General features: G+C 40.7%; 1 protein-coding gene across 1 annotated transcript in view; it reads left to right on the forward strand.

Annotated features, from left to right (window-relative positions):
* ANKRD44 (ankyrin repeat domain 44) overlaps nucleotides 1-23,031 on the forward strand; it is a 272,181-nt gene that overhangs the window by 7,063 nt on the left and 242,087 nt on the right. The window contains exon 2 of the mRNA XM_042783608.1: nucleotides 11,650-11,733. Within this exon, the coding sequence (XP_042639542.1) occupies nucleotides 11,650-11,733 (84 nt within the window). The remainder of the gene's footprint in view (nucleotides 1-11,649; nucleotides 11,734-23,031) is intronic.

Genomic DNA, 23,031 nt, shown 5'->3' on the forward strand with positions numbered 1-23,031 from the left:
TATAAAAATAAAATAATTTTTATTTTATTTTATTTTTTAATTGTGATTTGGGTGAAAGTTTACAGAGCAAATTCACTTTCTATACATCAGTTCACATACACTTTGTTTCATGGCATTGACTACAATTTACCATGATGCAACATCTCCCCTTCCACTTCCTTCCTATTGTTCCCTCTTCCCTGTGTCCTTCCCTCCATGCACTCCTGCCCCCTGAGCTATGTCTCTGTGCATACACAGCCCTTCTATTCTCCCATGATTGTTCTCTCCAAGGAGTATATCTACCTAGTATAAATGTTTACCTCATATGCCTGTCTTTTGTTTGGCTGGAAGCCACAGGTGTGGGTGCTATGAACATCTTTATACAAAAATAGTCTGTATATCTAGTTATGGCCATAGGATCCTCAAAACTCATTGCTGTCAAGTCAGTTGCAACTCATAATGACCCTATAGGACAGAGTAGCTTCCCTGAAGTGAGTCAAAGATTTTACATTTCTAATGTATTGATATAAGGGATCAGATTCAATACTGCATGTATGATGAGCACATGCTAGTCCTTTAGAAAGCCTTTACAAAGTACCTATGCTGAAACTTCCATCTCTGACTTATTGCATCAGGCTTACTGGGGGGGGGGGGACCCAGTTTCCCATGTGACAGTGATATGCATCCTAGAAGATTAGTCAAATTCCTTCTGCATGTAGGTCATTAAAGAACAAGTCACTTTGCACATTGTTGTCCCACTACCCTTACTCCTCTTGAGCAGAATGATCCTACTACTTCTCTGTTGTGGGTGACATGCTCAGCAGACTTGCTTGTCTTACCAACTGACCTTCCCATCTCCTAGGCTCCTTGGTGCTGTTTTCTTTTCTCATGAACCCTGGTCTTCCCCATTGCCAAAGAGGCAGTGAGGCCACATCTTCTGACCTCCCCTAACCCCCCAGAAGAAAGACAGAATCACCATCAGTAGCCCAAGGCCTATTCCTGTGAGGCCAGACATGCTGCCTCCCTCCAGCCCTTTCATCAACCCTGACACCAACTGTTCCTCCTGCAGCACCCACCACTTCTCTGCTGGGTTCGATAATCCACTGTAGTGGTCACACAGAACTCACAGATTGAGGGGTTTATTAGGGAAGCACCAGCCTACAATTCAAGTTCAGTCTCTCTCAGCCTGCTGCCTCTCAGTCTCTCTCCCAGCAGTGCGTGTCTCTCTCTCAGCAATGCGTGTCTTTTGGTGTCTCTCTCAGCAGTGCGAGTCTCTCAGGAGCACATTTCTCTCAGTAGCACGTCTTTCTCAGCCAGCAATCAGAGACATAACTAACAAATCATAACATCAGAATTCTAAACACCTGAGAAAGAGCAAACTTCCTGGAACATTGCTTTGTGTTGCTCGTAACAGAAATACCCCAGGTGGATAATTTTAACAATCAGGAGCTCCTCAGTTGCTCATGGCAAATTCCACCATGGAGTTTACAAAGACTTATGGCTAGAAAAGCCATACCAGGTAATTCACTACACAATACCCATATTATTCTGGGGAGTTGATAGTTTAGAACTCATCTTTTTTGGTGAGAAAACAGAGGTTACTATTAGCTTTGTGACTGGCCCATGTTATATAATACCTACTGACCAAGGCAAGACAAACTCACACCTCCTGGCTCCTCAGGTAATTTCATTCCACTTCCCTCACTCAATATCTTCATTTCAACAGTCTTGATTGATCATGATTCAAAAGGTGAAGTGTAGTCACACAATGCCAGATGTACTCAGGAAGCTCTAAAAGAGAGAATCAGCCTCAACATGTCCAGGCAGGCCATTTCCATCACACAAGACCTTGGCTTTATTTCCTATGGCCAAGCCAAGTTCAGTTCCTGGGAAGAGGAAGGGCAACCAGAAGTCCCCCTCAGTCAGGGTAATAAGATCATGTTCTAAAAAGAACCATGGTCATATTGTGCATTTTAAACCACTGGAATGCTGTACATTGACTGGGTAACAATGGCTGAGAGTTTAGATATTAGGTGTGTAGTACAGAGTCCCAAATCTAGAATTAACCTGCAAAGACTCTCATTGTATTTCTACACCATTCAGAGCCAATGTCAGAGGGAGTGTTGGTGAGAGTAGAGGGGTGTGGAGTCCCAAAGAAGGGAGCCAACATCAGTTTTGGTCATTTGGGCCACAGGTGACCTCCCTAATAATTTGTCTCACCCCTTAGTCGCCTTTGTGGTAGGACTAGTGCAACAGAGATCAAAGACATTCTTTTTCTACTGCTAAACAGAAACAAATTAGGTTTTATTTAAACAGTAACTTACTCTTCTTACTAAAAACCCTTATTTTCTTTAGTATGACTGTCAAGATTATGGGAAAAAAGTGGAATTGTAGACTTCTTTGTGGTACTACCTCAATTAAAAACTGTATCTGCCTTTTTAATCTTAAAATTGTGATATAAAACACATTAATTTACACACGCCTAATTCATTTTTAGAGCTTTACAATAGCACTACTTCTATTCCATATTAAGGCATAATATATATCTAGCATATACGCTAGGCTCTCAAATTTTGTTTACCAGTATGATAAAGTTTGTGACATGTTATTAAATATGTTTTGTATTTAAGTGGATTTGGGTAAGCTGCAGATATATCTTTGAAACATAGAGTGAAAGACCAGTTCTCTAGAAGCTAGTTTAATAAACCAACATTTTAACAAAGTTTTCGATTATCAAAATAACTAAGGTTTTTGGTTGAAATTGTAGTCACTTAAATTTCATTATTACTCTCTTCCATGTTATTCATGTTATTTCCCAAATGGACAGGAACAGCTCAAATGACTGCTATTGTTCAGGGGTACAGAACAAGGTGGTGTATGTATGTGTGTACGTTTGGCAGTGGGAGGGGTGGAGCAGGGTGGGTCATGGGGAGGATAGGGAGGGAAGAGATTTGGGGAATATTTTTAAGCTTATGTTAGCTGTGTTTTAAAGCAGAGTTAGTGCAATGCTCTGTGCCAGCCCTGTTTGGGACTTTTTTGTGCCTTTAAGCAGAGACTGGGTGGGGATGGGTGAGCGTGGGAAGGGGTGTTTGGAAACAAAGTGATTTGGAGAATGAACTGCTTATTGTCAGTCTACTGAGCTTGTATGTGTCTAAAATCAGTGCTGTGCCTGGTCTTGTTTCTTACCCCAAAATATAATTTTTTTCTTCATGGATTGAAACCATTCCTGGGTTTTGTTTGAGTCTTGCCTCCACTATAGACACCTCTGACTTCTTAGCTTTCCACGTTTCCCCCTTTTCTGAATTAGAGAAGGCTCCTTGAATATTAGGGCTAAAAGGAACCTCAGAGCTCTCTCCAACAGGTCATTGTGCAGGAGGAAAACTGGGCACGGAGTCTATTTGCATGGAGTCTGTAGAACACACGTCGTACTGTCTTACATATACAGTGTGTTTTATGTGGGCTAGGCTTATTCCTCAACTATATGCATTCTTCAAGGAAGGGACTATGTCATGCATTTCTTTTGTGTACTTCATAAAAATAACATATAGTAGGTACTCAACAGGGGAGCTCTGGTAGCATAGTGGCTAAGGCACTTGACTGCTAACCAGAAGGCTGGCGGTTCAAACCCACCAGCCACTCCTCGGAAGGAAGGTTGGGCAGTCCTACTTCCATAGTGATACTGCCTCGGAAACCCAAGGAGGGGTCGCTATGAGTCAGGGGCAACTCGACGGCAAATAACAACAACAACATAGTCATTGTATGATGTAAATATGCATACATATGTATGGAGAATGTGTATTATATATGGTAACTTTTATCCTTAATAAGTCATGAGATGACTTATTTTTCCACTGGAAATATATTGAAACTGACGGCTGAATTTCTGATCATGAATTATATATCTTATCATATCATATCATATCATATCATATCATATGATATATGAGAGAAAGTACTGAACTGGGAGAATCAGAAAATCTAAGTTCTAGTCTCAGTTTTGCCACTAACAGGCAGATTATTCAACTCCCTCTTGCTCCACACGGGGGGTTAATCTCCTTTATGACCATCAGAAGATCGTGAAGGAAAGGTATAACAGTATAAATTTGTAATAACCTGAAATAATAAAATTACCATTCTGAGCCCTGTAAGTGGGCAGGAATAAATGGCACACTTTGATTAGTCAGAAAAAGATGATACATTATTATTTAGGTAAATTGCTGTTACTTTCATTTTCAGATTAGACACCTGAGTATCAGAAAAGCTGTGACAGTTTTGAGGTTATAACAGAGGCCAAGGTGGAGGGAGTCAGTTTGATTTTGCTCTCTCACACTTGCTAAAGCTTCTCTCCCAGTGTGAGGGACCATCCTGGGTTGGATCATAATCCCAACCTGATTTATTTACTCTGTAATTTTCCAGGAAATCTCCCCAGTTCACTTCCTTTTTTCCTTTTGTCGTGTGGCTATGCATATACTTGTTTGTGAAGGTGTTTGAGCTTGTTTACTCAGTCAACAGTAATTGCTGTTTTTATTGAGTGCACGCTCCATGTCTGGCCCCGTGCAGGTTGCACTGCATATGTGATGCCATTTCATAAACACATCCAGTATGATAACTATTGCAAACCCATTTAATAGATGAGTAAACTATGGCTGGGAGAGCTTACATCCTGGTTAGTGAGCAAAAGAGCTAGGATTTAATACCAGTCTGATACTGTACATTAATCTCCCTAGTATGGAAGGGAAAACAAGCAAACAAACAAACAAAAAGAGATTGCAGTCAGTAAAAATCAATATTGCCTCCAGATTTCATTTTCACTAATATAGTGGTTTCACCGTTTCTTTTTTTGCTAACGCTTTGTGAGAAACTAGTAGCAAAGTTGACATAGCTGGGTTTCATTTTCCTTGGGTTACCTGCCATTTGGTGAAGGTTCTAGTGAGGACTGTTGAAGAGCAGAGAACTAGCCAAGGGAGATCTCAGGCAAGGAAGAAACAGCAAAGCGTGTGAATGTACCCAGTACTATTGGTCCTAGAATACCTATTTCGTAGATATTATGGCTCTGTCTCTGCATTAATTTTATTTTGGAAAAGATTAGGTAATAAATGAATCTTCCATTTCCTGATTAAATAATGCTTTCATAATAATTGTGTATAGAGCTAATATATTACTGCTTATTGAGAGAAAATTGCTGACACTTGGGACTTTCTGCTATTTCCGTTTTATTAATAATTGGAAATATTACAGATTTTCATTCTGAAGCATAGTCTGTAGGAGCAGTTTTAGACACGTAGTCTTGCCTCACCCCTGATTTTTAAAAAAATGTTTATGAGGACTCAGTGTATTTTGTTCACTTCTTATGGTACTAAAGGGAAACAGATTTTGATTTTATGATCATCATTATCTTTCTGTGATGGAGTGAACGTCTCCCCAAGTAAAGAGTGATCTATATTCAGGAAGCACTTAGTGGCATCCTTTCAGCAAATGACACAGCAGGACCCACATGAATATAGCTAGCAAGTTTTGTCCATTAAAACTAGTGACTTGAACAAATTTTTATTATCCTTTTGCAGAAATGGAAGTGCTGCCTCATGTGAAAACAACAACAAAAACCCAGCTGTTTCCTAATGAAGTGTTTTCAGCTTATTCATATAACTTGATGGTTTCATATGGCCAGAATATTGCTGTGTCAGCTATTAGTCACTAATAGCATACTCCCACTAGCTGTAATGACATGCTGTACTCAGAATGTTCAAAGTATGGAGAGGTGTTTAGGAATATCATTCCCCCCCTATGCCTATTGATTGATCCCCAACCTCCACTCCTGATTAGAATGTAAGATGTTTGCTTTTAGACTTGCAATCTTTAATTACTCAATCAACTCAGAAAAAGACAAGCAGCATAGCAGGAATTTGGAACTAAATGCTGAAGTGTTTTCTGGAGGCTTCTTGGCTGATGACCGTTGATTATGGTTACTGACAGCCTCTATCACTTCACTTAACCTGGAATAATACACGTTATTAGTAAAGAACATGCAGCACTATGCAGTTATTTAGCAAAACAGGAAGTACACTATGCAGTCATTTAGAAAAAACAGAAACAAAAACTGGTTTTGTTAAGAGACTTTTGGAAGGACAGAGGACTTCATCGCAGGTTGGAGCAGATGCTCCGGGCCAGCCGAGGCTCTCCTTCAGACTCAGAGTGACAGGTTTTATTCTTAAACTGATGTATCTGATACCGCTAGTAGCATTAAAAAAATTTTTATTGTGATTTGGGTGAAAGTGTACAGAGCAAATTGGTTTTCCATTCAATAATTTATATGCGTTCTGTTTTGTGACATTGCCATTTACTGCAGTCTCCTCACTGTAACACCATTCTTCCTGCTTCCTCCCTATGCCCACCACTTCCCTTCCTTTTTCCTTCTCATCCCCTCCCACCTTCCCAGATCTATCCCTGGGCAAATGCTGTCCTCTTGATCTCATATGCTTAATTGTTGTAATGAGTGCATACTCTCCTGATATTTCACCTTATGTTGTTGTTGTTCTGTGCTGTTGAGTCAGCTCTGACTCAGTGATCCTGTGTACAACAGAACACTGACTGGTTATGTGCCATCCTCACAATCATTGCTATACCTAACCCCATTGTTGCAGCCACTGTGTCAGCCATCTTGTTGAGGGTCTTTCACTTTTTTGCTAACCCTCCATTTTACCAAGCACGATATCCTTCTCCAGGGAATGGTCCCTTCTGACACGACCAAAGTAGTTGAGATGAAGCTTAGCCATACTTGCTTCCAAGGAACATTCTGGCTGCACTTCCTCCAGGACAGATTTGTTCATTCTTCTGGCAGTCCATGATGCTCTCAGTATTCTTTGCCAACACCACAACTTAAAAGTACTAACTCTTCTTCATTCTTCCTTATTCATTGTCCAGCTTTCACATGCATATGAGGCAATTGAAAAATACCATGACTTGTGTTAGGCACACCTTAGTCTTCAAAGAGACATCTTTAAAGAGATCTTTTACAGCAGTGCTCAGTGCAAAATGACATCTGATTTCTTGACTGCTGCTTCCATTGGTGTTGATTGTGGATCCAAGTAATATGAAATCTTTCACAAATTCCATCTTTTCTCCATTTATTGTGATGCTGCTTATTGGCCCAGTTGTGAGGATTTTCATTTTACATTGAGATGTAATTCATACAGCAGGTCGTAGTCTTTTTTTTTTTTTCTTTCAATTTTTATTGTGATTTGGGTGAAAGTTTACAGAGCAAATTCACTTTCCATACAGAAGCTCACATAGACTTTGTCTCATGACATTGACTGCAATTTCTCACAATGCAGCAGCTTCCTTCCACTTCTTCCCTATTCTTCCATGATTGATCTCTCCAAGGAGTGTATCTACCTAATGTAAATGTTCAGTTCCTATGCCTGTCTTTTGTTTTGCTGGAAGCCACAGGACTGGGTTCAATTCCAGACCTGAAGGGCAGCTAGGGGCCATAGTCTCAGGGGTTCCATCAGGCTCTATCAGGCCAGCAAACCTGGTCTTTTTTTTTTTTTAAATGATTTCGAGTTTTGTTCCACATTGTTTTCCCATTCTATCCAGAATCTCCTACATAAATTCCCCTCTGAGTGGTTGACAGTGTAGGTGAGCATCATCTAGCTCTTCTGGTGTCATAGTCATATACATTGAGGATCACATGGTGTACCAGTCACTTGGACTAATTTTTTTCATGTGTCTTTTATGTTTTTTTCATTCTTTTTTGCTCTGGGTGAGGAGAGACCCATCATTGCATGGACTCCTGCAAGCTTTTAGTTTCCCAGTTGCTGCTTGCCAAAGTAGGATGTGGAACAGTGTTTTTGTGTAGTGTGTTATGCCAATTGAGCTTGATGTTCCCTGTGACTAAGGTCCCGAGCCCGTAGGTCCAACTACTCGCTCCCTCTGGGTAGCTGACTGTGGCCAAGAAGTGACTACAACTTTGTCCCTTGTCAGCTCTACTGTATACCTGGGAATTCTTATAGAACATACCAATGCACTTGTAGAAATATTGTCTGCCAGCCCTATACATGGTCTTGGGCCATATTCCCCCCTATATACACATACCTAATAGTTCAGCTTGTCCACCCATTTATCCACCCATATATCAATGTTTGCCTTCACTGACAATGCAGTACTGTATGTGCAAAAGGGTTCATCTTTGTTGTCTGTACCTCCCATGCTCTTCTCTATGTCATCTTCTTCCTTCTGCTACCATGTTGATCACTCACATTTGGTACATTGCCCTTCTCTTCATCCAAATCAATGCTTGTCTCTACCTAACAGTGTTCCCTCCCCTCCTCTCCCATCCCTGGTAACCAACAAAGAAAATTTCCTTCCATATATAAACCTTTCCTTAACTTTTTACAATAACGGACTAATACAATATTTGTCCTTTTGTGATTGACTTATTTCACTCAGCATAATGTCCTCCAAGTTAATCCATGTTATGCGGTGTTTTGCAGGTTCTGAGTTATTCTTTAGGGTTGCATAGTATTCCATTGTGTGTATGTATCATAGTTTGGTTATCTGTTCTTCTGTTGATGGGCACCTAGGTTGTTTTCATCTTTTTGCTATTGTAAGTAGTGCTGCAATTAACATGGGTATGCGTGTATCTGTTCTTGTCCTGACTCTGGCTTCTTTAAGGTATACACCTAGTAATGGAATGCAGCAGTCTTTAATCTTCATCAGTAAGTGCTTCACATTATCTTCACTTTCAGCAAGCAAGGTCGTGTCATCTGCATATTGCTGGTTGTTAATGAGTCTTCCTCCAGTCCTCATGCTGTGTGCTTCTTCATATAGTCCAGCTTCTTGGATTATTTGCTCAGTATACAAATTGAATAAGTATGGTGAAAGGATACAACCCTGACACACTCCCTTCTTGATTTTAAACCATGAAATGTCCCCTTGTTCTGTTCAAATGACAGCTTCCTGGTCTATGTGGAGGTTTCTCATGAGCACAATTAAGTGTTCTGGAATTTCCATCTTCTCAATGTTATCCATAATTTGTTATGATCACAGAGTTGAATGCTTTTGCACAGTCGATAGAACACAAGTAAACATCCTTCTGGTATTCTTTGCTTTCAGTGAAGATCCATCTGACACCTTATAGGTCTGTGTATTGTTTGGCTGCAAGTTGAGTCAACAGGGTTAAGTTCAGGTCCTAGCTTGAAGGGTGTCTAAGGGCCATAGTCTTGGGTGTTGCATTAGTCTTCACCAGACCAGTAAGCCAATGTGAGTTTTGTTCCACATTTTCCCTGGTCTGTCCAGGACCTTTATGGTGATCCCTTCCAGAGCAGTCAGCAGTAGGAGTTGGTTCTTCTGGTCACAGGGCCATGGAGACTGGGGTTCATGTTCTCCGTGAGTCCACGGGACTAATTGTCTCCTGACTCTTTGATTTTCTTCACTCTTCTTTGCTCGAGACGGAGGGAGACCAATAAAGGCACTTTAGATGGCCACTCACAAGTTTTTAAGACCCCAGTCACTACTCACCAAAGTGGAATGTAGAGCATTGTCTTTGTGGACTATGTTATGCCAACTGACTTGACTGTCCCCTGAGACTATTGTCCTGAGCCTCCATACCCAGTGACTTATCTCCTCAAAGTGTTTGATTCTTACTAAGATGCTCTCATAACTTTGTCCCCTGATGCTCTGCTATATTCTTGGATATATTTGCAGCACAAATAAATATATAGGTAGAGATAGCCTCTGTCAAACCTGTATACATTTGTTGGTGTAGTCCCATTTGCTTTCCCACCCCTATTTAGCTTGATTATCTATCTATGCATCCACTCTTAAATTTCGTTATTACTATTATTGCAGGATTATGAATGTAATATTATTCACCTTTGCTGCCTCTAACTCTTGGGCTCCTTCCTATGACTTCTGATGCCTTGATCGTTTTGTGCTGACCCCCTCCTTATTATATATTGCCTTTCTCTTCACCCAACCTAACACATGTCTACCCTCTAGTTGTCCAGGGTAAGGGATTGTCCATCCCTTACCCTCCCACCCCTGGTATGCTTCAAAGAACAATTATTGCTGTGTGCAAATCTTTTAACTTTGTACAGTAGTGGCCCTATGATTGTCCTTTTGTGATTGGCTAATTTCACTCAGCATAATGTCCTCTAGGTTCACCCATGTTATGGTGTGTTTGCAGATTCATCGTTGAACATTGTGCAGTATTCCAGTATGTGTATGTACCACAGTTTGTTTATCCATTCACACATTGATGGGCACTTAGGTTGTTTCTATCTTTTTGCTATTGTGAATAATACTATAGTGAACATGTGTGTGCGTATATCTGTTTGTGTCATGGCTTTTATTTCTCTAGGATATATACCTAGTAGTGAGATTACTGGGTCAAATGGTATTTCTATTTCCAACTTCTTAAGGAGTGCCATACCATTTTCCACAGTGGTTGTACCATTTTATAGTCCCACCAGCAGTGTATGAATGTGCCAGTCTCTCCACACCCCCATTAGCATTTTTTTTAAACTTTGCTATTAATGGTTTCCGAGGCGATATCACTATAGAAGTAGATTGCCCAACCTTCCTTCCTCAGAAACCCGAGGAGGGGTTGCTATGAGTCGGGTCCGACTCGAAGGCATATAACAACAACAACAACAACACAGGTTCTCTTTACTAGTAGGTTTTTTTTTTTTTTTTAAATAAGTAAAATTATGGGGATAATGTGTTTTGTAAATGATGAAAAGGATAACAAAAGATTGGCAATTTCATGTCTACCCAGAGGCACTTATTTAAGAATAAAAAAGAACTCAAGCTTCTGAAAGAATTCTTACAATAAGTAAACACAAACATTATATACATACAAAAAGTGTTTTATTTTCTTTCTATTAATTTCTGTGAGTCCAGGTTTTGAGGAGATAAAATGAAGTTATCTAAAATGCAGGTGCTAAACTACCATTTTAATCCTCTGCAAAGTAAAACTAGTTGCTCTTTTATCTGTGTTCCCATCATACTTTCTAAATCCTTCTACAGTATGTTGGGGTCTTGCTTAATGTAGATGAATTCAGTAATAAAAACTCAATACTGCTTCCTGTCTTACCTTACTCTCCATCCCCTCATCATACCTCTTAAAATGGTCATTGGATACAATCACGTCCAGAATAGTATTTGTTGGCTAAAGCTATGGAGCATGAGGGAATGATTTCAAACATTTTCCAGCCATTGTCAAATACATGTTCAGATGGCAAGAAAAGTGGCCATTAACATCCAGTGGAATTGTTTGAGGCTACCAAGGCACATTATCTAATTAGAGGTGGAGGAACTCAAGAAAAACATTACACAAAATCACATATGTAGAATTTTCCTTGTCAGGGAATTTAAGGGCCTTTCAGTGGCAATTTTTGGTGATTTTCATGTTACACTCACTTTAGTTCATAGCCCTGGGTTAGATGTGATCTGTCATAGCTTTCATATCATAGTATAATTATTTATTTAGGAAAATATCTCCTTCACTAGACTTTTAGTGAAGGCAGGGTCCAAGTCTTATTTATCTTTGTCTGTTCATTGATAATTACTAAATAAACTTTTAGGGAACAAATCATCTTTCAGCCATCCACATCTGAAGGTAATCAAGTGTATTTAATTGTAATTCTAATTTCCATTCTCTTGTGTTTACAGCCCCCACTGGTCCAAGCAATCTTCAGTGGAGATCCAGAGGAGATACGGATGCTCATCCACAAAACAGAAGATGTGAATGCTCTGGTAAGAGATTCTGTGCTTGAAGAGGCAGCTTTGCTTGCTCAGGCCCTTTAAACCTGAAGCAAGGGTTCATAACCCTTTCTGCACTATGGACTGCTTTGGTAGTCTGGTGAAATCTCTGGACCACTTTTCAGAGTACTGTTTTTAAATCTGTAAAATAAATATTAAGAATCAAATTTGTGAAATAGTAATGTATGGGTTCTTTATCAACACATTTAAATGATGAGATAACATGGAACATCTACAATGACAAAATAGTGATGAATATAATCAATATTTTGAATGATCTTCAACGAGCATAATGTGATTTAACTGTATCTATGATTGGAGCTCTGGTAGCATAGTGGCTAAGACACTTGCCTGCTAACCAGACGGCTGGTGGTTCAAACCCACCAGCCACTCCTCGGAAGGAAGGTTGGGCAATCCTACTTCCGTAGTGACACTGCCTCGGAAACCCAAGGAGGGGTCGCTATGAGTCAGGGCCGACTCGACGGCACACAACAACAACAACAACATGATTGCTAATGGTTACAGAGGCACAAGTATTGCTGATATTACTTTGGTTTGTTACGTGTATTCATAATTGAAGGAAATGCTAGGTTTCAACGGGAAGTTAATGAAAATAAAGATGTAATATTTTTCTTGTGGGCATCCAGACCATAGATCCCAGAACCCATGCCCTACGGCCTACGGCAGGGGTTGGCAAACTTTGGTGTATCACTTTTTTTTTTATGTATAGGCCCCTAACTACAAATGGCTATAATATTGTTAAAAATGAAAAGAAGAATAATATTTTGTGATATGTGAAAGATGAAATTCACATTTCGGTGTACTAAAGACACTAAAACTATGACAACTATAAACTTTAAAAAGTTTAAACAACTTAAAACTATAAAACTTTTTCCAGCTTCCAAGTTTTATTGGCAAACAACCATGGCAATTTTTTTTACATATTGTCTGTAGCTATTTTTGTGCTCCAACAGCAAAGTTGAGTAGTTGTGGCAGAGATCACATATGGCTTGCAAAGCCTAAAATATTTACTGTCTGGCCCATTATAGAAAAATTTGATGACCTCTGTGCTAGAGGGTTCATAAATCTGGAACCAATGGATGAATTAACATGCTATCACCCTCTGGGATCATACATAACATGTGTGTATGCCAGACATTTCATTAGATCCTTAAAAGGGTCTTTGACCCTCAAATGATTAAGAACCACTAGATCTGGAAAGTCTTGAAATAAACAAACAAAGCTACAATAAAGAAAGGTGGAAACAGATAGTTGATAATTTACTTTTTTAATAGTTTCCTAGACTATTCCTAGACCTGGATAGAACAAGCAATTACGTGCAGTGCATGCTACTTATTCTCTTAACAGAACTCAATTACCATACTGTTCAAGTCTGTCGAGGAGAGGAGTCCTCGAAGTCTCTAGTGTTAAATGGACACAACGGCCACAGTCAACCACAACTTCAGTGTAAGGAGAGCTTTGCTATGGGGAAGTGATGTCTAAGGCGGTATATGTATTTGGTTGGTTGAATGCTTTATTCAGAAAACAAGTCATTCAGTACAGCCTGTTCTACTATAGTTCAGGTTTGTGTGGCTTTTTGTAAAAGCTTTTGGCAGCTTCTTCCCAGCTGGCACTGAAAACAACGGGACAATGTGATGTGACATTTTTGTGAGGTAAGCACTGATGAGGCCAAAGACGGGCTACTCAAGAAGGCATTTAGGCATTTGTCCAGGGCCTGCAGGGCATGACCTGTACTTCTGAGAGGAGGCAAGGCAAGCATCCCACTGTCCAGTGTCTGACATCACTGGGATTTGCCCAGCCTGTTCTGTGGCTGTGGCTCAAGTCCAGGCAAGCCGAAGGCAAGGTTACTATCTTTTCCTGATGATGGCAAGCAAACAGAACTTTTATTCAGCGTCTCACACACACCAGGAAAGATTGTACTGATCTCTGAATGGCCTTTATTTCTCTTTTGGGAGAGGACAAACGGTGGTTGGCTAGTAAAGGTTAGGAGAGATTTACTTTAGCTATGTTACTGAGTTAGTTATGTAGGCTGACTATTGTAACACATTAGACCCCTAAAAGTACAATGACTCAAATATAAACCAAAAGAAAAAAAAAACCAAACACACTGCCGTCGAGTTGGATCCAACTCAGAGCCACCCCTCCTTGGGTTTCCAAGGTGGTATCACTATGGAAGTAGATTGCCCAACATTCCTTCCGAGGAGTGGCTGGTGGGTTTGAACCACCAACCTTCTGCTTAGCAGTTGAATGGCTTAGGAACAGGTTAGAGGGATGGCCTTTTTCACATAGGGTCCCCAATGTCAACATGTGGCTCCTAAGATCACCCTAGGGGTCATATCCAGTCCAACCAGAAGGGAGATAAAGAGCTTGGAGGAGAACGTGGGAGGATTTTTACAGGCCAGCTTGGCAGTGGCAAAGACCACTTCTGCTCACATTTCAGTAGAACTCAGTCACATGCCTCACCTAACTACAGGGCTGGGAAATTAGCATAGACATATGCTTCCAAAGAGTTGGAGAATGTTGATTTTGGTGAATAGTTAGTGATCTTAGATACACCAGTTTTGGGTCTTACAGAATTCTAGGTAATTCAAGTGATACCACTTACTTATCTGTGTGGTTCTTTATTCATTCAACAATTATTTACTCAATTCAGACTATGTGTTAAGTGCTAAAGATAAAGTAGTGAGAAGCAGCTGTCTCCCTCCTGGAGCTTACCACATGGCAGAGAAGACAATGAGTGAGAAATCATACTGCTATGCATTTTGAGAGGGAAAATGCAGGATGCTATGTAGGGGATCCTAGGTTAATCAGGAACCTCTCTGGATGGTGCAAATGGTTAAGCAGCTGGATACTAACCCAAAAGTTGGAAGTTCAGCTCCACCCAGAGGCTTCTTGGAAGAAAGGCTTTGTGATCTACTTCTGAAAAATCAGCCATTGAAAACCCCGTGGAGCACAGTTCTACTCTGACACACAGGGTCACCAGGAGCTGGAATTGACTCCATGGGAACTGGTATTTTTAAAATTAATTAGAAAGGCCTGGGAGGGACTTTCTGATGAAGTGATGTATAAATTGAGACCTGAGGGATAAGTTGAAATTTGCTTTGTATTTGTGGGCTGTTGGATGTGTACCAGCAGGAAAGAGCGGGGACAAAGGAGGGAGGGAACTGAATGAATAAAGGAAAGGTTGAGTAAATACACGAACAGAAAGATGGCTTGAGTTTCTTAGGTTGATCATATGGCTGTTCAGGATGCATAGGTCTCTTCCTTCCATTCACGACTTTTTAGACTCCACCTCCACATCCCTTTTGCCTCCCCTCAAGTGAGAGAGAAAATAATCTAATCACTTACTCAATTGTCAGGCATGTGGGAGACATTAAGCTGTCCTCTTAATGTCATGCTTTTCTTTTACCAGTGCTCCTTGGGACAAAATAGTCCCACAGTGTCTATTTTGCTGGGGTGAATTAGGCAGTTTTGGGGATGTGGTTGTTAACAAAGGGCATAGGGAAGTGGAAGACAAATAGTATTAAAAATCCAAGCATGGAGATGCATTTAATGAAGGAAAAGAGGCTGCTAACCAGGACATTTAAATGCCAAGGAAAGGAAATAGTGAGTGAAGGAGCTACCTGTTAGTTTGAAGACAATATTTATTTCTTCCCATCCCCCCCTTTGCTTTTCTCTCTTCACCCCAATTATTCACTTACCTTTTTTATTTTCTGTCTTAGATCCATGATTTTCTTGTCTTCCTTTTTGTTCTCCAGCTCTTCTGTGTTTGTTTAAATTCATCATATGTTTTATGGTACAAATATTTGATAACTGATCCTGATAGAGAAAGCAGTATATTCAGATTGATCTCTCTGTGTTTTCCTCAATTTTCTTTCTCATTAATAATGTTCATGAATACTGTGCTTTAACCAAACCAGATTACTTAGCCCATTGGTGTTTCTTATTCTCAACCCTTTCTCACCTCTCCATTTGCCGTAATCCTACCTACCCTTTCAGACTCCTATACTTCCATCACGGAGCTCTGGTAGCATAGTGCCAAAGGCACTTGACTGCTAACCAGAAGGCTGGCGGTTCAAACCCACTAGCCACTCCTTGGAAGGAAGGTTGGGCAATCCTACTTCCGTAGTGATACTGCCTCCGAAACCCAAGGAGGGGTCGCTATCAGTCGGGGCCGACTCGATGGCACATAACAACAACAACAACATACTTCCATCACAAAATTGTCTTAATTCTTACTTCTTCTCTGTTGACTTCCCTGCCATCCCCCTGACCCAGCCCAAGAAACCTATCTCTTCTCTAAACTCCCATAGCCCTTGATAACTCATTGATCACTTTCAATCTCTACTTAAGTCATTTATTTCTGTTTTAATTTTCCTGAGAAACTATGTGCTTGATGACATGGTCACTATATCATCCATTCTCATTCACTGAGTGCGCCTCAATCTAGTCCTTGCAACACATGTTGAGTGAAGCACAGAAACCCCACATTATTACTTAATTGGAGCCAATCTGTGGTGACCTATATTTCCTTTCTCTCAATGAGGACACGTTGTTGAACAGAGGGACTGCCCAGATTGGTTAGTGTCCCAAAGGTCTCAGTTGTATGACTGAGAAATTCTCTTTGTAAGATTGAAAAGCTTTAGATTGATTTGAGAAGCCCTGGAAGGATCAGGAGGAGTATTCTGAGTCTTTTTGTGGTTTCTATGGCTAGTGATGAGCCGGGGCCTGGAAATGTGGGATGACATTTGTACGCTCTGGGAAATCCATTTAAATTGAACCAGATGTTGCTAATAGCTAGAAATTTTTTAGAGGCCTCCATCTTTACTAGGCCAAATTAAACTCAGGGTGGAAAATAGCATCTGAATTTAAAATGAGTGCAGAGTCTGAAAATCGAAATTTGAATTTATTAAAGGTGTTTTTGGGACTATGTTATGACAACATGATACAAACAGGACAGGTTTGCTGCACTACAAGGAAGCAGGGAGAGGGACAAATTGGCTTATGTCATTAATAAGTGGTGAAGACAGAGGGAACCATGCCACGTGAGAAGTGGTTGAAGAAACTGGTGATGTTTTGGGCTTGGGAAGGACAGGAGAACTGACCCAAATATTTCAAATGCTGGTCAAATTAAAATGGAGCTATATGTATCATTATGTCATATCGTTCTACACTACAGAAAATAAGATTTCAGCTCAAATAGTTTTTTAAAATTACAATTTTATAGACCAAGAAACAAACAAGGAAGCAAACCAAACTCATTGCCACCGAATTGATTCAACTCGTAGCAAAGCTTCCTTTAGTTTCCGAGGCGGTATCTCTATGGAAGTAGATTGCCCGATGCTGTTTAAAGAGGTGATGAGTTGACTTGCCAGGTAATTAGTTCCCTGAAAGGCCACTAGATTGGAGATTCTAAAGTGAACTGATATGGCACATATGGCCCCAATCTCTCACCTTGTACCCATGGCAGACATTGCTAAGGGTTCATAGTACTTTTTTACCTTTGAGTTTTAATGAGACCAACGTTTCTTCTCAAAACTGAAAACCAAAACCAAACCCACTGCTGTGGAGTTGGATCCAACTCATAGTGACCCCTCTTTGGGTTTCCAAGACGGTATCACTACGGAAGTAGATTGCCCAACCTTCCTTCCGAGGAGTGGCTGGTGGGTCTGAACCGCCAGCCTTCTGGTTAGCAGTCAAATGCCTTAGGCACTACGCCACCAGAGCTAGCATATAAATTGAAACCTCCTTCTCATGACTGGACTAGGTAATGTGTAAAGGCTTTTACAACTACGAAAGACTTCAGATCTAAGATTTGTAAGTCCCATATGATAGCAAACCCATGATGTTCATTTCTTTCTTAAAGTATCTCTAACAGATAAGAGCACACATAAACACACACACATCTGTAATACTATTATCATACTAAACAAAATGAAAAATAATTCCTTAATACCATATACTATCCAGTGCATGTTCAATTTTGTTTTGTCTAATTGTCTCAGAAATGTCTCTTTACAGTTGGATTGTCTCCAAGTTGCTTATTTTAATCAAATAATTATGTCAAGCTGTTAAAGTTTATTATTTGTTCTGATAGGATTTGACCTACGTATATTGGTACATTTTGTTTACCTTTTCTAATTCTGACATGGGAAGGTATGATATATGAGTATAATAGACTACATCGTAAATTAAAGGCAGGCTTATGTTGTAGTTAAAAAGGGAGAAAACCATTAAAGTTGTGGTTCTTGACTATGGATATTAATTCAAATGATGGTAGCCTGTTAGACTCAAAATTCAAGTTAAGAATAAAAAAAAGAAGCAGACTTTATAATATGAGGGAATTTTTTAGAAGTAAGACAAATTATCAACAGTAAGCTTGTAGTTTTTTCCTCTCTGTGTTTGTTGTATTATTTTTTTAAAAAATAGAAAATATTATTTTGATCACCCGGGAGGGCTCAAGAATAGCTCTACCTAAAGAGCTCAGAGCGCTAAATTTAATATATTCGCTAAGTTTTTCTCAGCTTGAGTCAGTCATGTCAAATTCTCTTGAATATTACACATGTAAGCTATATAGCAAAGCTTTTTCAAGTTTCTAAATTTTGTGTATTCTTCCTCACCCAAATATATCCTAGTTTTCTTTCTTTTTTAATGAAGATCTTAGTATGGGACTTGAGACCTGAGGTGTTTTGCCAGCTTGGAGATCTGGGCACCCTCTGAATTAGACCTGAATCAGAAACTGTTGGGAGTAAGGAAGCCATTGTCTTTTCAATTGCGTCGTGTGCATGTGAAATCTGGACACTAGACAAGGAAAATAAAAAAATTGATGCATTTATGTTGGCAAATAATATTGACTATATTATGGACTTCCAGAAGAATGAACTAATCTGTCTTGGAAGGATAGCCAGAGTGCTTCTTAAGGGTGGCAAGACTTTAACCTGCTTACAATTTGAACATGTCATCAGGAAAGACCACTTACTAGATAAGGATATAATGTTTGGTAAAGTAGAGGGTTAGCAAAAATGAGGGAAGCCCTTAGTGAAGAGGACTGATACAAAAGCTGCAATAATGGGCTCAAACAAACCAATTGTAAGGGTGATGGAGGATCAGGCAATATTATGTTCTGATACTTAAAGTTGCCATGAGTCGGATCCAACTTGATGGCAACTACCAATAGGCGGCGGTCTCAGACTCAGGAGCAGCAGTGAAAGAAGCAGTCTCCGTGGGTGTGATAAAGCTCACAGTTCTCCTCTAGTATTGTCAGGCAGGAATATAAACTCAGGGTGGCCCAGACTTTGACTTTTCAAGGGAAAATACAGGAAATCTGTCTTTTTATGCAAAATCTCTAAATTGTTAAATGTTCATTCCAGAAAATTGTCCAACATTGTGTAGGCCAAAGAAAACACACGTGTGGGCCAAATATGGCCTCCAAGCCACCGTTTATGCTAACTGTGGATGAGATCAGCAAATACTCAGCAATTAAGGTTTGTCAGGCCACCTGCTTCTGGACAGCAAAAGCCTTGGTCCTGAAACGGAGAGCCTGGTGTTCTGGGAGGGCAGTGGCCTGGGTTCCAAGCGAGGCTGTTCGATAGCTCTTATGGCTTCCTGCCGGAGGGAGGCTAGTGGTCCCCTCACAGCTCTGCGCGTGGTGCTTTTTGTCCTGGGGGTAGGTGCTAGTTTCTGAACACGTGCCTGGTAATACTGTCACTTGCCTCCCCCTTGTTGGATCATGCTCAGGAAGTGGGGCTGTGGTTTGGAAGCCATGACCTGGCTCCTGCAGAGAATAATTCATGAGCTCCAAATAGCACTGAGCAGGCTGCAGAGATGTGACTTCATCACCATTTAAAATGAGCAAAAGCAGGTCTGGTTGGTATCATTCCTGAATATCCTCTGGGGGCGCTCCAGGACTGGCCATGGAGACCAGAGAACCAGTCTCTGTATGGGAGAAATCTTAGAGACATTTGATTTGCTCTCTCCAGATAATAGAAATAGGTGTTTGCAGCTACAGAGCATTCCAAGTATAATGGTGTTGGTATTACTTTGCAATTGTTAGATATTTTTATAGCACACAAGTAACTGTAGCCATTAAAAGATACACTAAAAGATAAACAGCTTGAAGATGTGAACATTTATAGGATAAAAACGTGTGGCACTTTTTTTCCTTTTTTTTGCATTTGATATTAACTTTAAGGGAAGATGTAAATGTGAATAAATGAGACACTTTATTCTTAGATAGAAAGAAGACTCAATCATTAAGATGCTGCAAAAAGGGTATGGCGGCCTTGTCCTCTGATCTCCTCTAACTTCACTAGGGGGACAGTGAATAACCATCAACGTCAACAGCCCTAGGCTGATTCCTATGAGACAGAGGTCAGACAAGCCACCACCCTCCAACCTTTTTACCAATTCAGACACCAACCATCCTTCCCACAGCACTTTCTACTTCTCTGCTGGATTTGGTAATTCATTGCAGTGGCTGCATTGAACTCACAGACAATAGTCATGATTATGAAGTTTATTAGGCAAGTAACAGGATCAGAAAACAACTCAGAATATAGTTCTTCAATCGGGACAGCTTCTTGTCATCTGTGCCTCAGGTACACTATTGTTTGGCCTCTGCCTCTGCCCTGCTCAAGCCAGTGTCACAAAGCTCTTTTAGGTTTGCTGATAGGCACCTAAAGAGGCACTCCACTCTGCCAGCAAGTCTCCTGCCCAGAAGCACTCAGCTTCCTCACTCTGCAGTCCCCAAAACCCACTGCTCTGTCTCATGGCGGTCTCTTGGTTCTGCTGTCTCTGCTGCTGCTTTCTCTCTGCCATTGTCTCAGTGCAAGAATCTCATGTCCAAGGGTGGGCTCCACGCCCATCATTTCTCTCTTGATGGGTCATTGCCTCGTCCACGGTATGTCTATGCAGTGGGGAGCATGCTTGTGACCGTGTATAGGATTGGCAGACAACATTTCTATAGGTGTATTTGTATGTTCTGTAAGAATTCCCAGGTGTACAGTAGAGCTAACAAGGGACAAGGTTGTAGTCACTTCTTGGCCACAGCCAGCTACCCAGAGGGAGTGAGTAGTTGGACCTGTGGGCTTGAGACCATGGTTGCAGGGGATATCAAGTTCAATTGGCATAACATACTATACAAAAATATTGTTCCACATCCTACTTTGGTGAGTAGCAACTGGGATCTTAAAAGCTTATGAGCAGCCATCTAGATGCAACGATGGGTCTCTCTTCATCCAGAGCAAAGAAGAGTGAAGAAAACCAATGACACATGGAAGCATTAGTCCAAGGGACTGGTACACCATTTGATCCTCAGCCTGTATGACTATGAGCCCAAAAGAACTAGATGGTGCCCGGCTACCACTGTCAACCACTCAGAGGGGGATCTCTCTAGGAGATCCTAGATAGAGTGGGAGGACAATGTGGAACAAAACTCAGAATCATTAAAAGAAAAAAGAAAAAAAAAAAAAAGGACGAGGTTTGCTGGTCTGATAGAGCTTGATGGAACCCCTGAGATTATGGCCCCCAGTTGCCCTTCAGGTCTGGAATTGAACCTATTCCTGTGTCTTCCAGCCAGACAAAAGACAAGAATATGAGCTGAACATTTACATTAGGTAGATATGCTCCTTGGAGAGATCAGTCATGTGATGATAATAGAAGGGCTGTGTATGCACAGGGAGCTTGAGGGGTAGGAGTGCATGGGAGGGAAGGACACAGGGAAGAGGTAACTACGGGGAGGAAGTTGGAAGAGAGCTGTTGCATTATGTGAAATTGCAGTCAATGCCGTGAGACAAAGTATGTGTGAATTTCTGTATGGAAAATGAATTTGCTCTGTAAACTTTTACCTTAATCACAATAATTTTTTTTAAATAGTGAATTTGAAAAAAAAAAGAATATAACTTGAAAATCTGCATACTAGGTATGAGTGAGTTGAATAGTCACATTCATTGTCAAAAAGAACATTTCAATGTCTATCCTGAAATGCAGTGCTGTCAGTGATACGATAATATCCATATGCCTACAAGGAACACAACTGGACCAATGAGCAGCATCACAATAAATGGAGAGAAGATTGAGGTTGTCAAAGAATTCACGTTGCTTGGTTCTAAAATCGATGCCAACGGAAGCAGCAGTCACGACATTAGACGACGTGTAGCATTGGGAAAGTCAACTGCAAAGGAACTGTTTCAGGTGCTGAGGAGCAAGGATATCTCCTTGAGGACTAAGGTGCGCCTGACACAAGCCATGATATTTCCAATCGCCTGGTATGCATGTGAGAGCTGGACAATGAATAAGGAAGACCGAAGAAGAGTTGATGCTTTTGAGTTGTGGTGCTGGCGAAGAATGCTGAAAGTACCATGGACTGCGAAAAGAACTAACAGATCTGTCCTGGAGGAAGTGCAGCCAGAATGCTCCTTGGAAGCAAGAATGGCCAGACTTCATCTCACCTATTTTGGTCATGTTGTCAGAAGGGACCATTCCCTGGAGAAGGATGTCATATTTGGTAGGGTGGAGGGTCGACGAAAGAGGGGGAGGCCTTCAACGAGATGGATTGACATGGTGGCTGCGGTGATGGGCTCAAGAATAGCAGGGATTGTGGGGCTGGCGTGGGATCAGGCAGTGTTTCATTCTGCTGTGCATGGGGTCGCTGTGAGTTGGAAACGACTCAATGGCACTTAACAACAACAACACAAGGAAGACTAGCTAATATGACAATTATTCAAATTTTCACACCAATCACTAATGCCAAAGAGTAAGAAATTGAAAATTTTTACCAACTTCTGCAGTCTGAAATTGATCAAACATGCAATCAAGATATATTGATAATTGCTGGTGACTGGACTGAAAGTTGGAAACAAAGATAAAGGATTAGTAGTTGGAAAGTATGGCTTTAGTGATAGAAATGACATTGAAGATCACATGATAGAATTTTGCAAGACTGAGAACTTATTCATAGCAAATACTGTCAACAATGTAAACGAGGACTCTTCACATGGACCTCGCCAGATGGAATACACGGGAAACAAATCAACTGAATCTGTGGAAAGAGATGATAGAGAAGCTCAATAAAATCAGTCAGAACAAGGCCAGGGACTGACTTGACGTCCTCTTAATTGCACATATACAAGTTCAAGGTAAAGCTGAAGGAAATTAAAACAAATCTACAAGGGCCACAGTTGTTGTTGTTGTTGTTATGTGCCGTTGAGTCGGCCCCGACTCATAGCGACCCCTCCTTGGGTTTCCAAGGCAGTATCACTACGGAAGTAGGAT

This window comes from Orycteropus afer, unplaced genomic scaffold (genome assembly GCF_000298275.1).
Source record: "Orycteropus afer afer isolate SDZICR_OR568_19922 unplaced genomic scaffold, OryAfe1.0 scaffold00002, whole genome shotgun sequence".
Lineage (NCBI taxonomy): Eukaryota > Metazoa > Chordata > Mammalia > Tubulidentata > Orycteropodidae > Orycteropus > Orycteropus afer.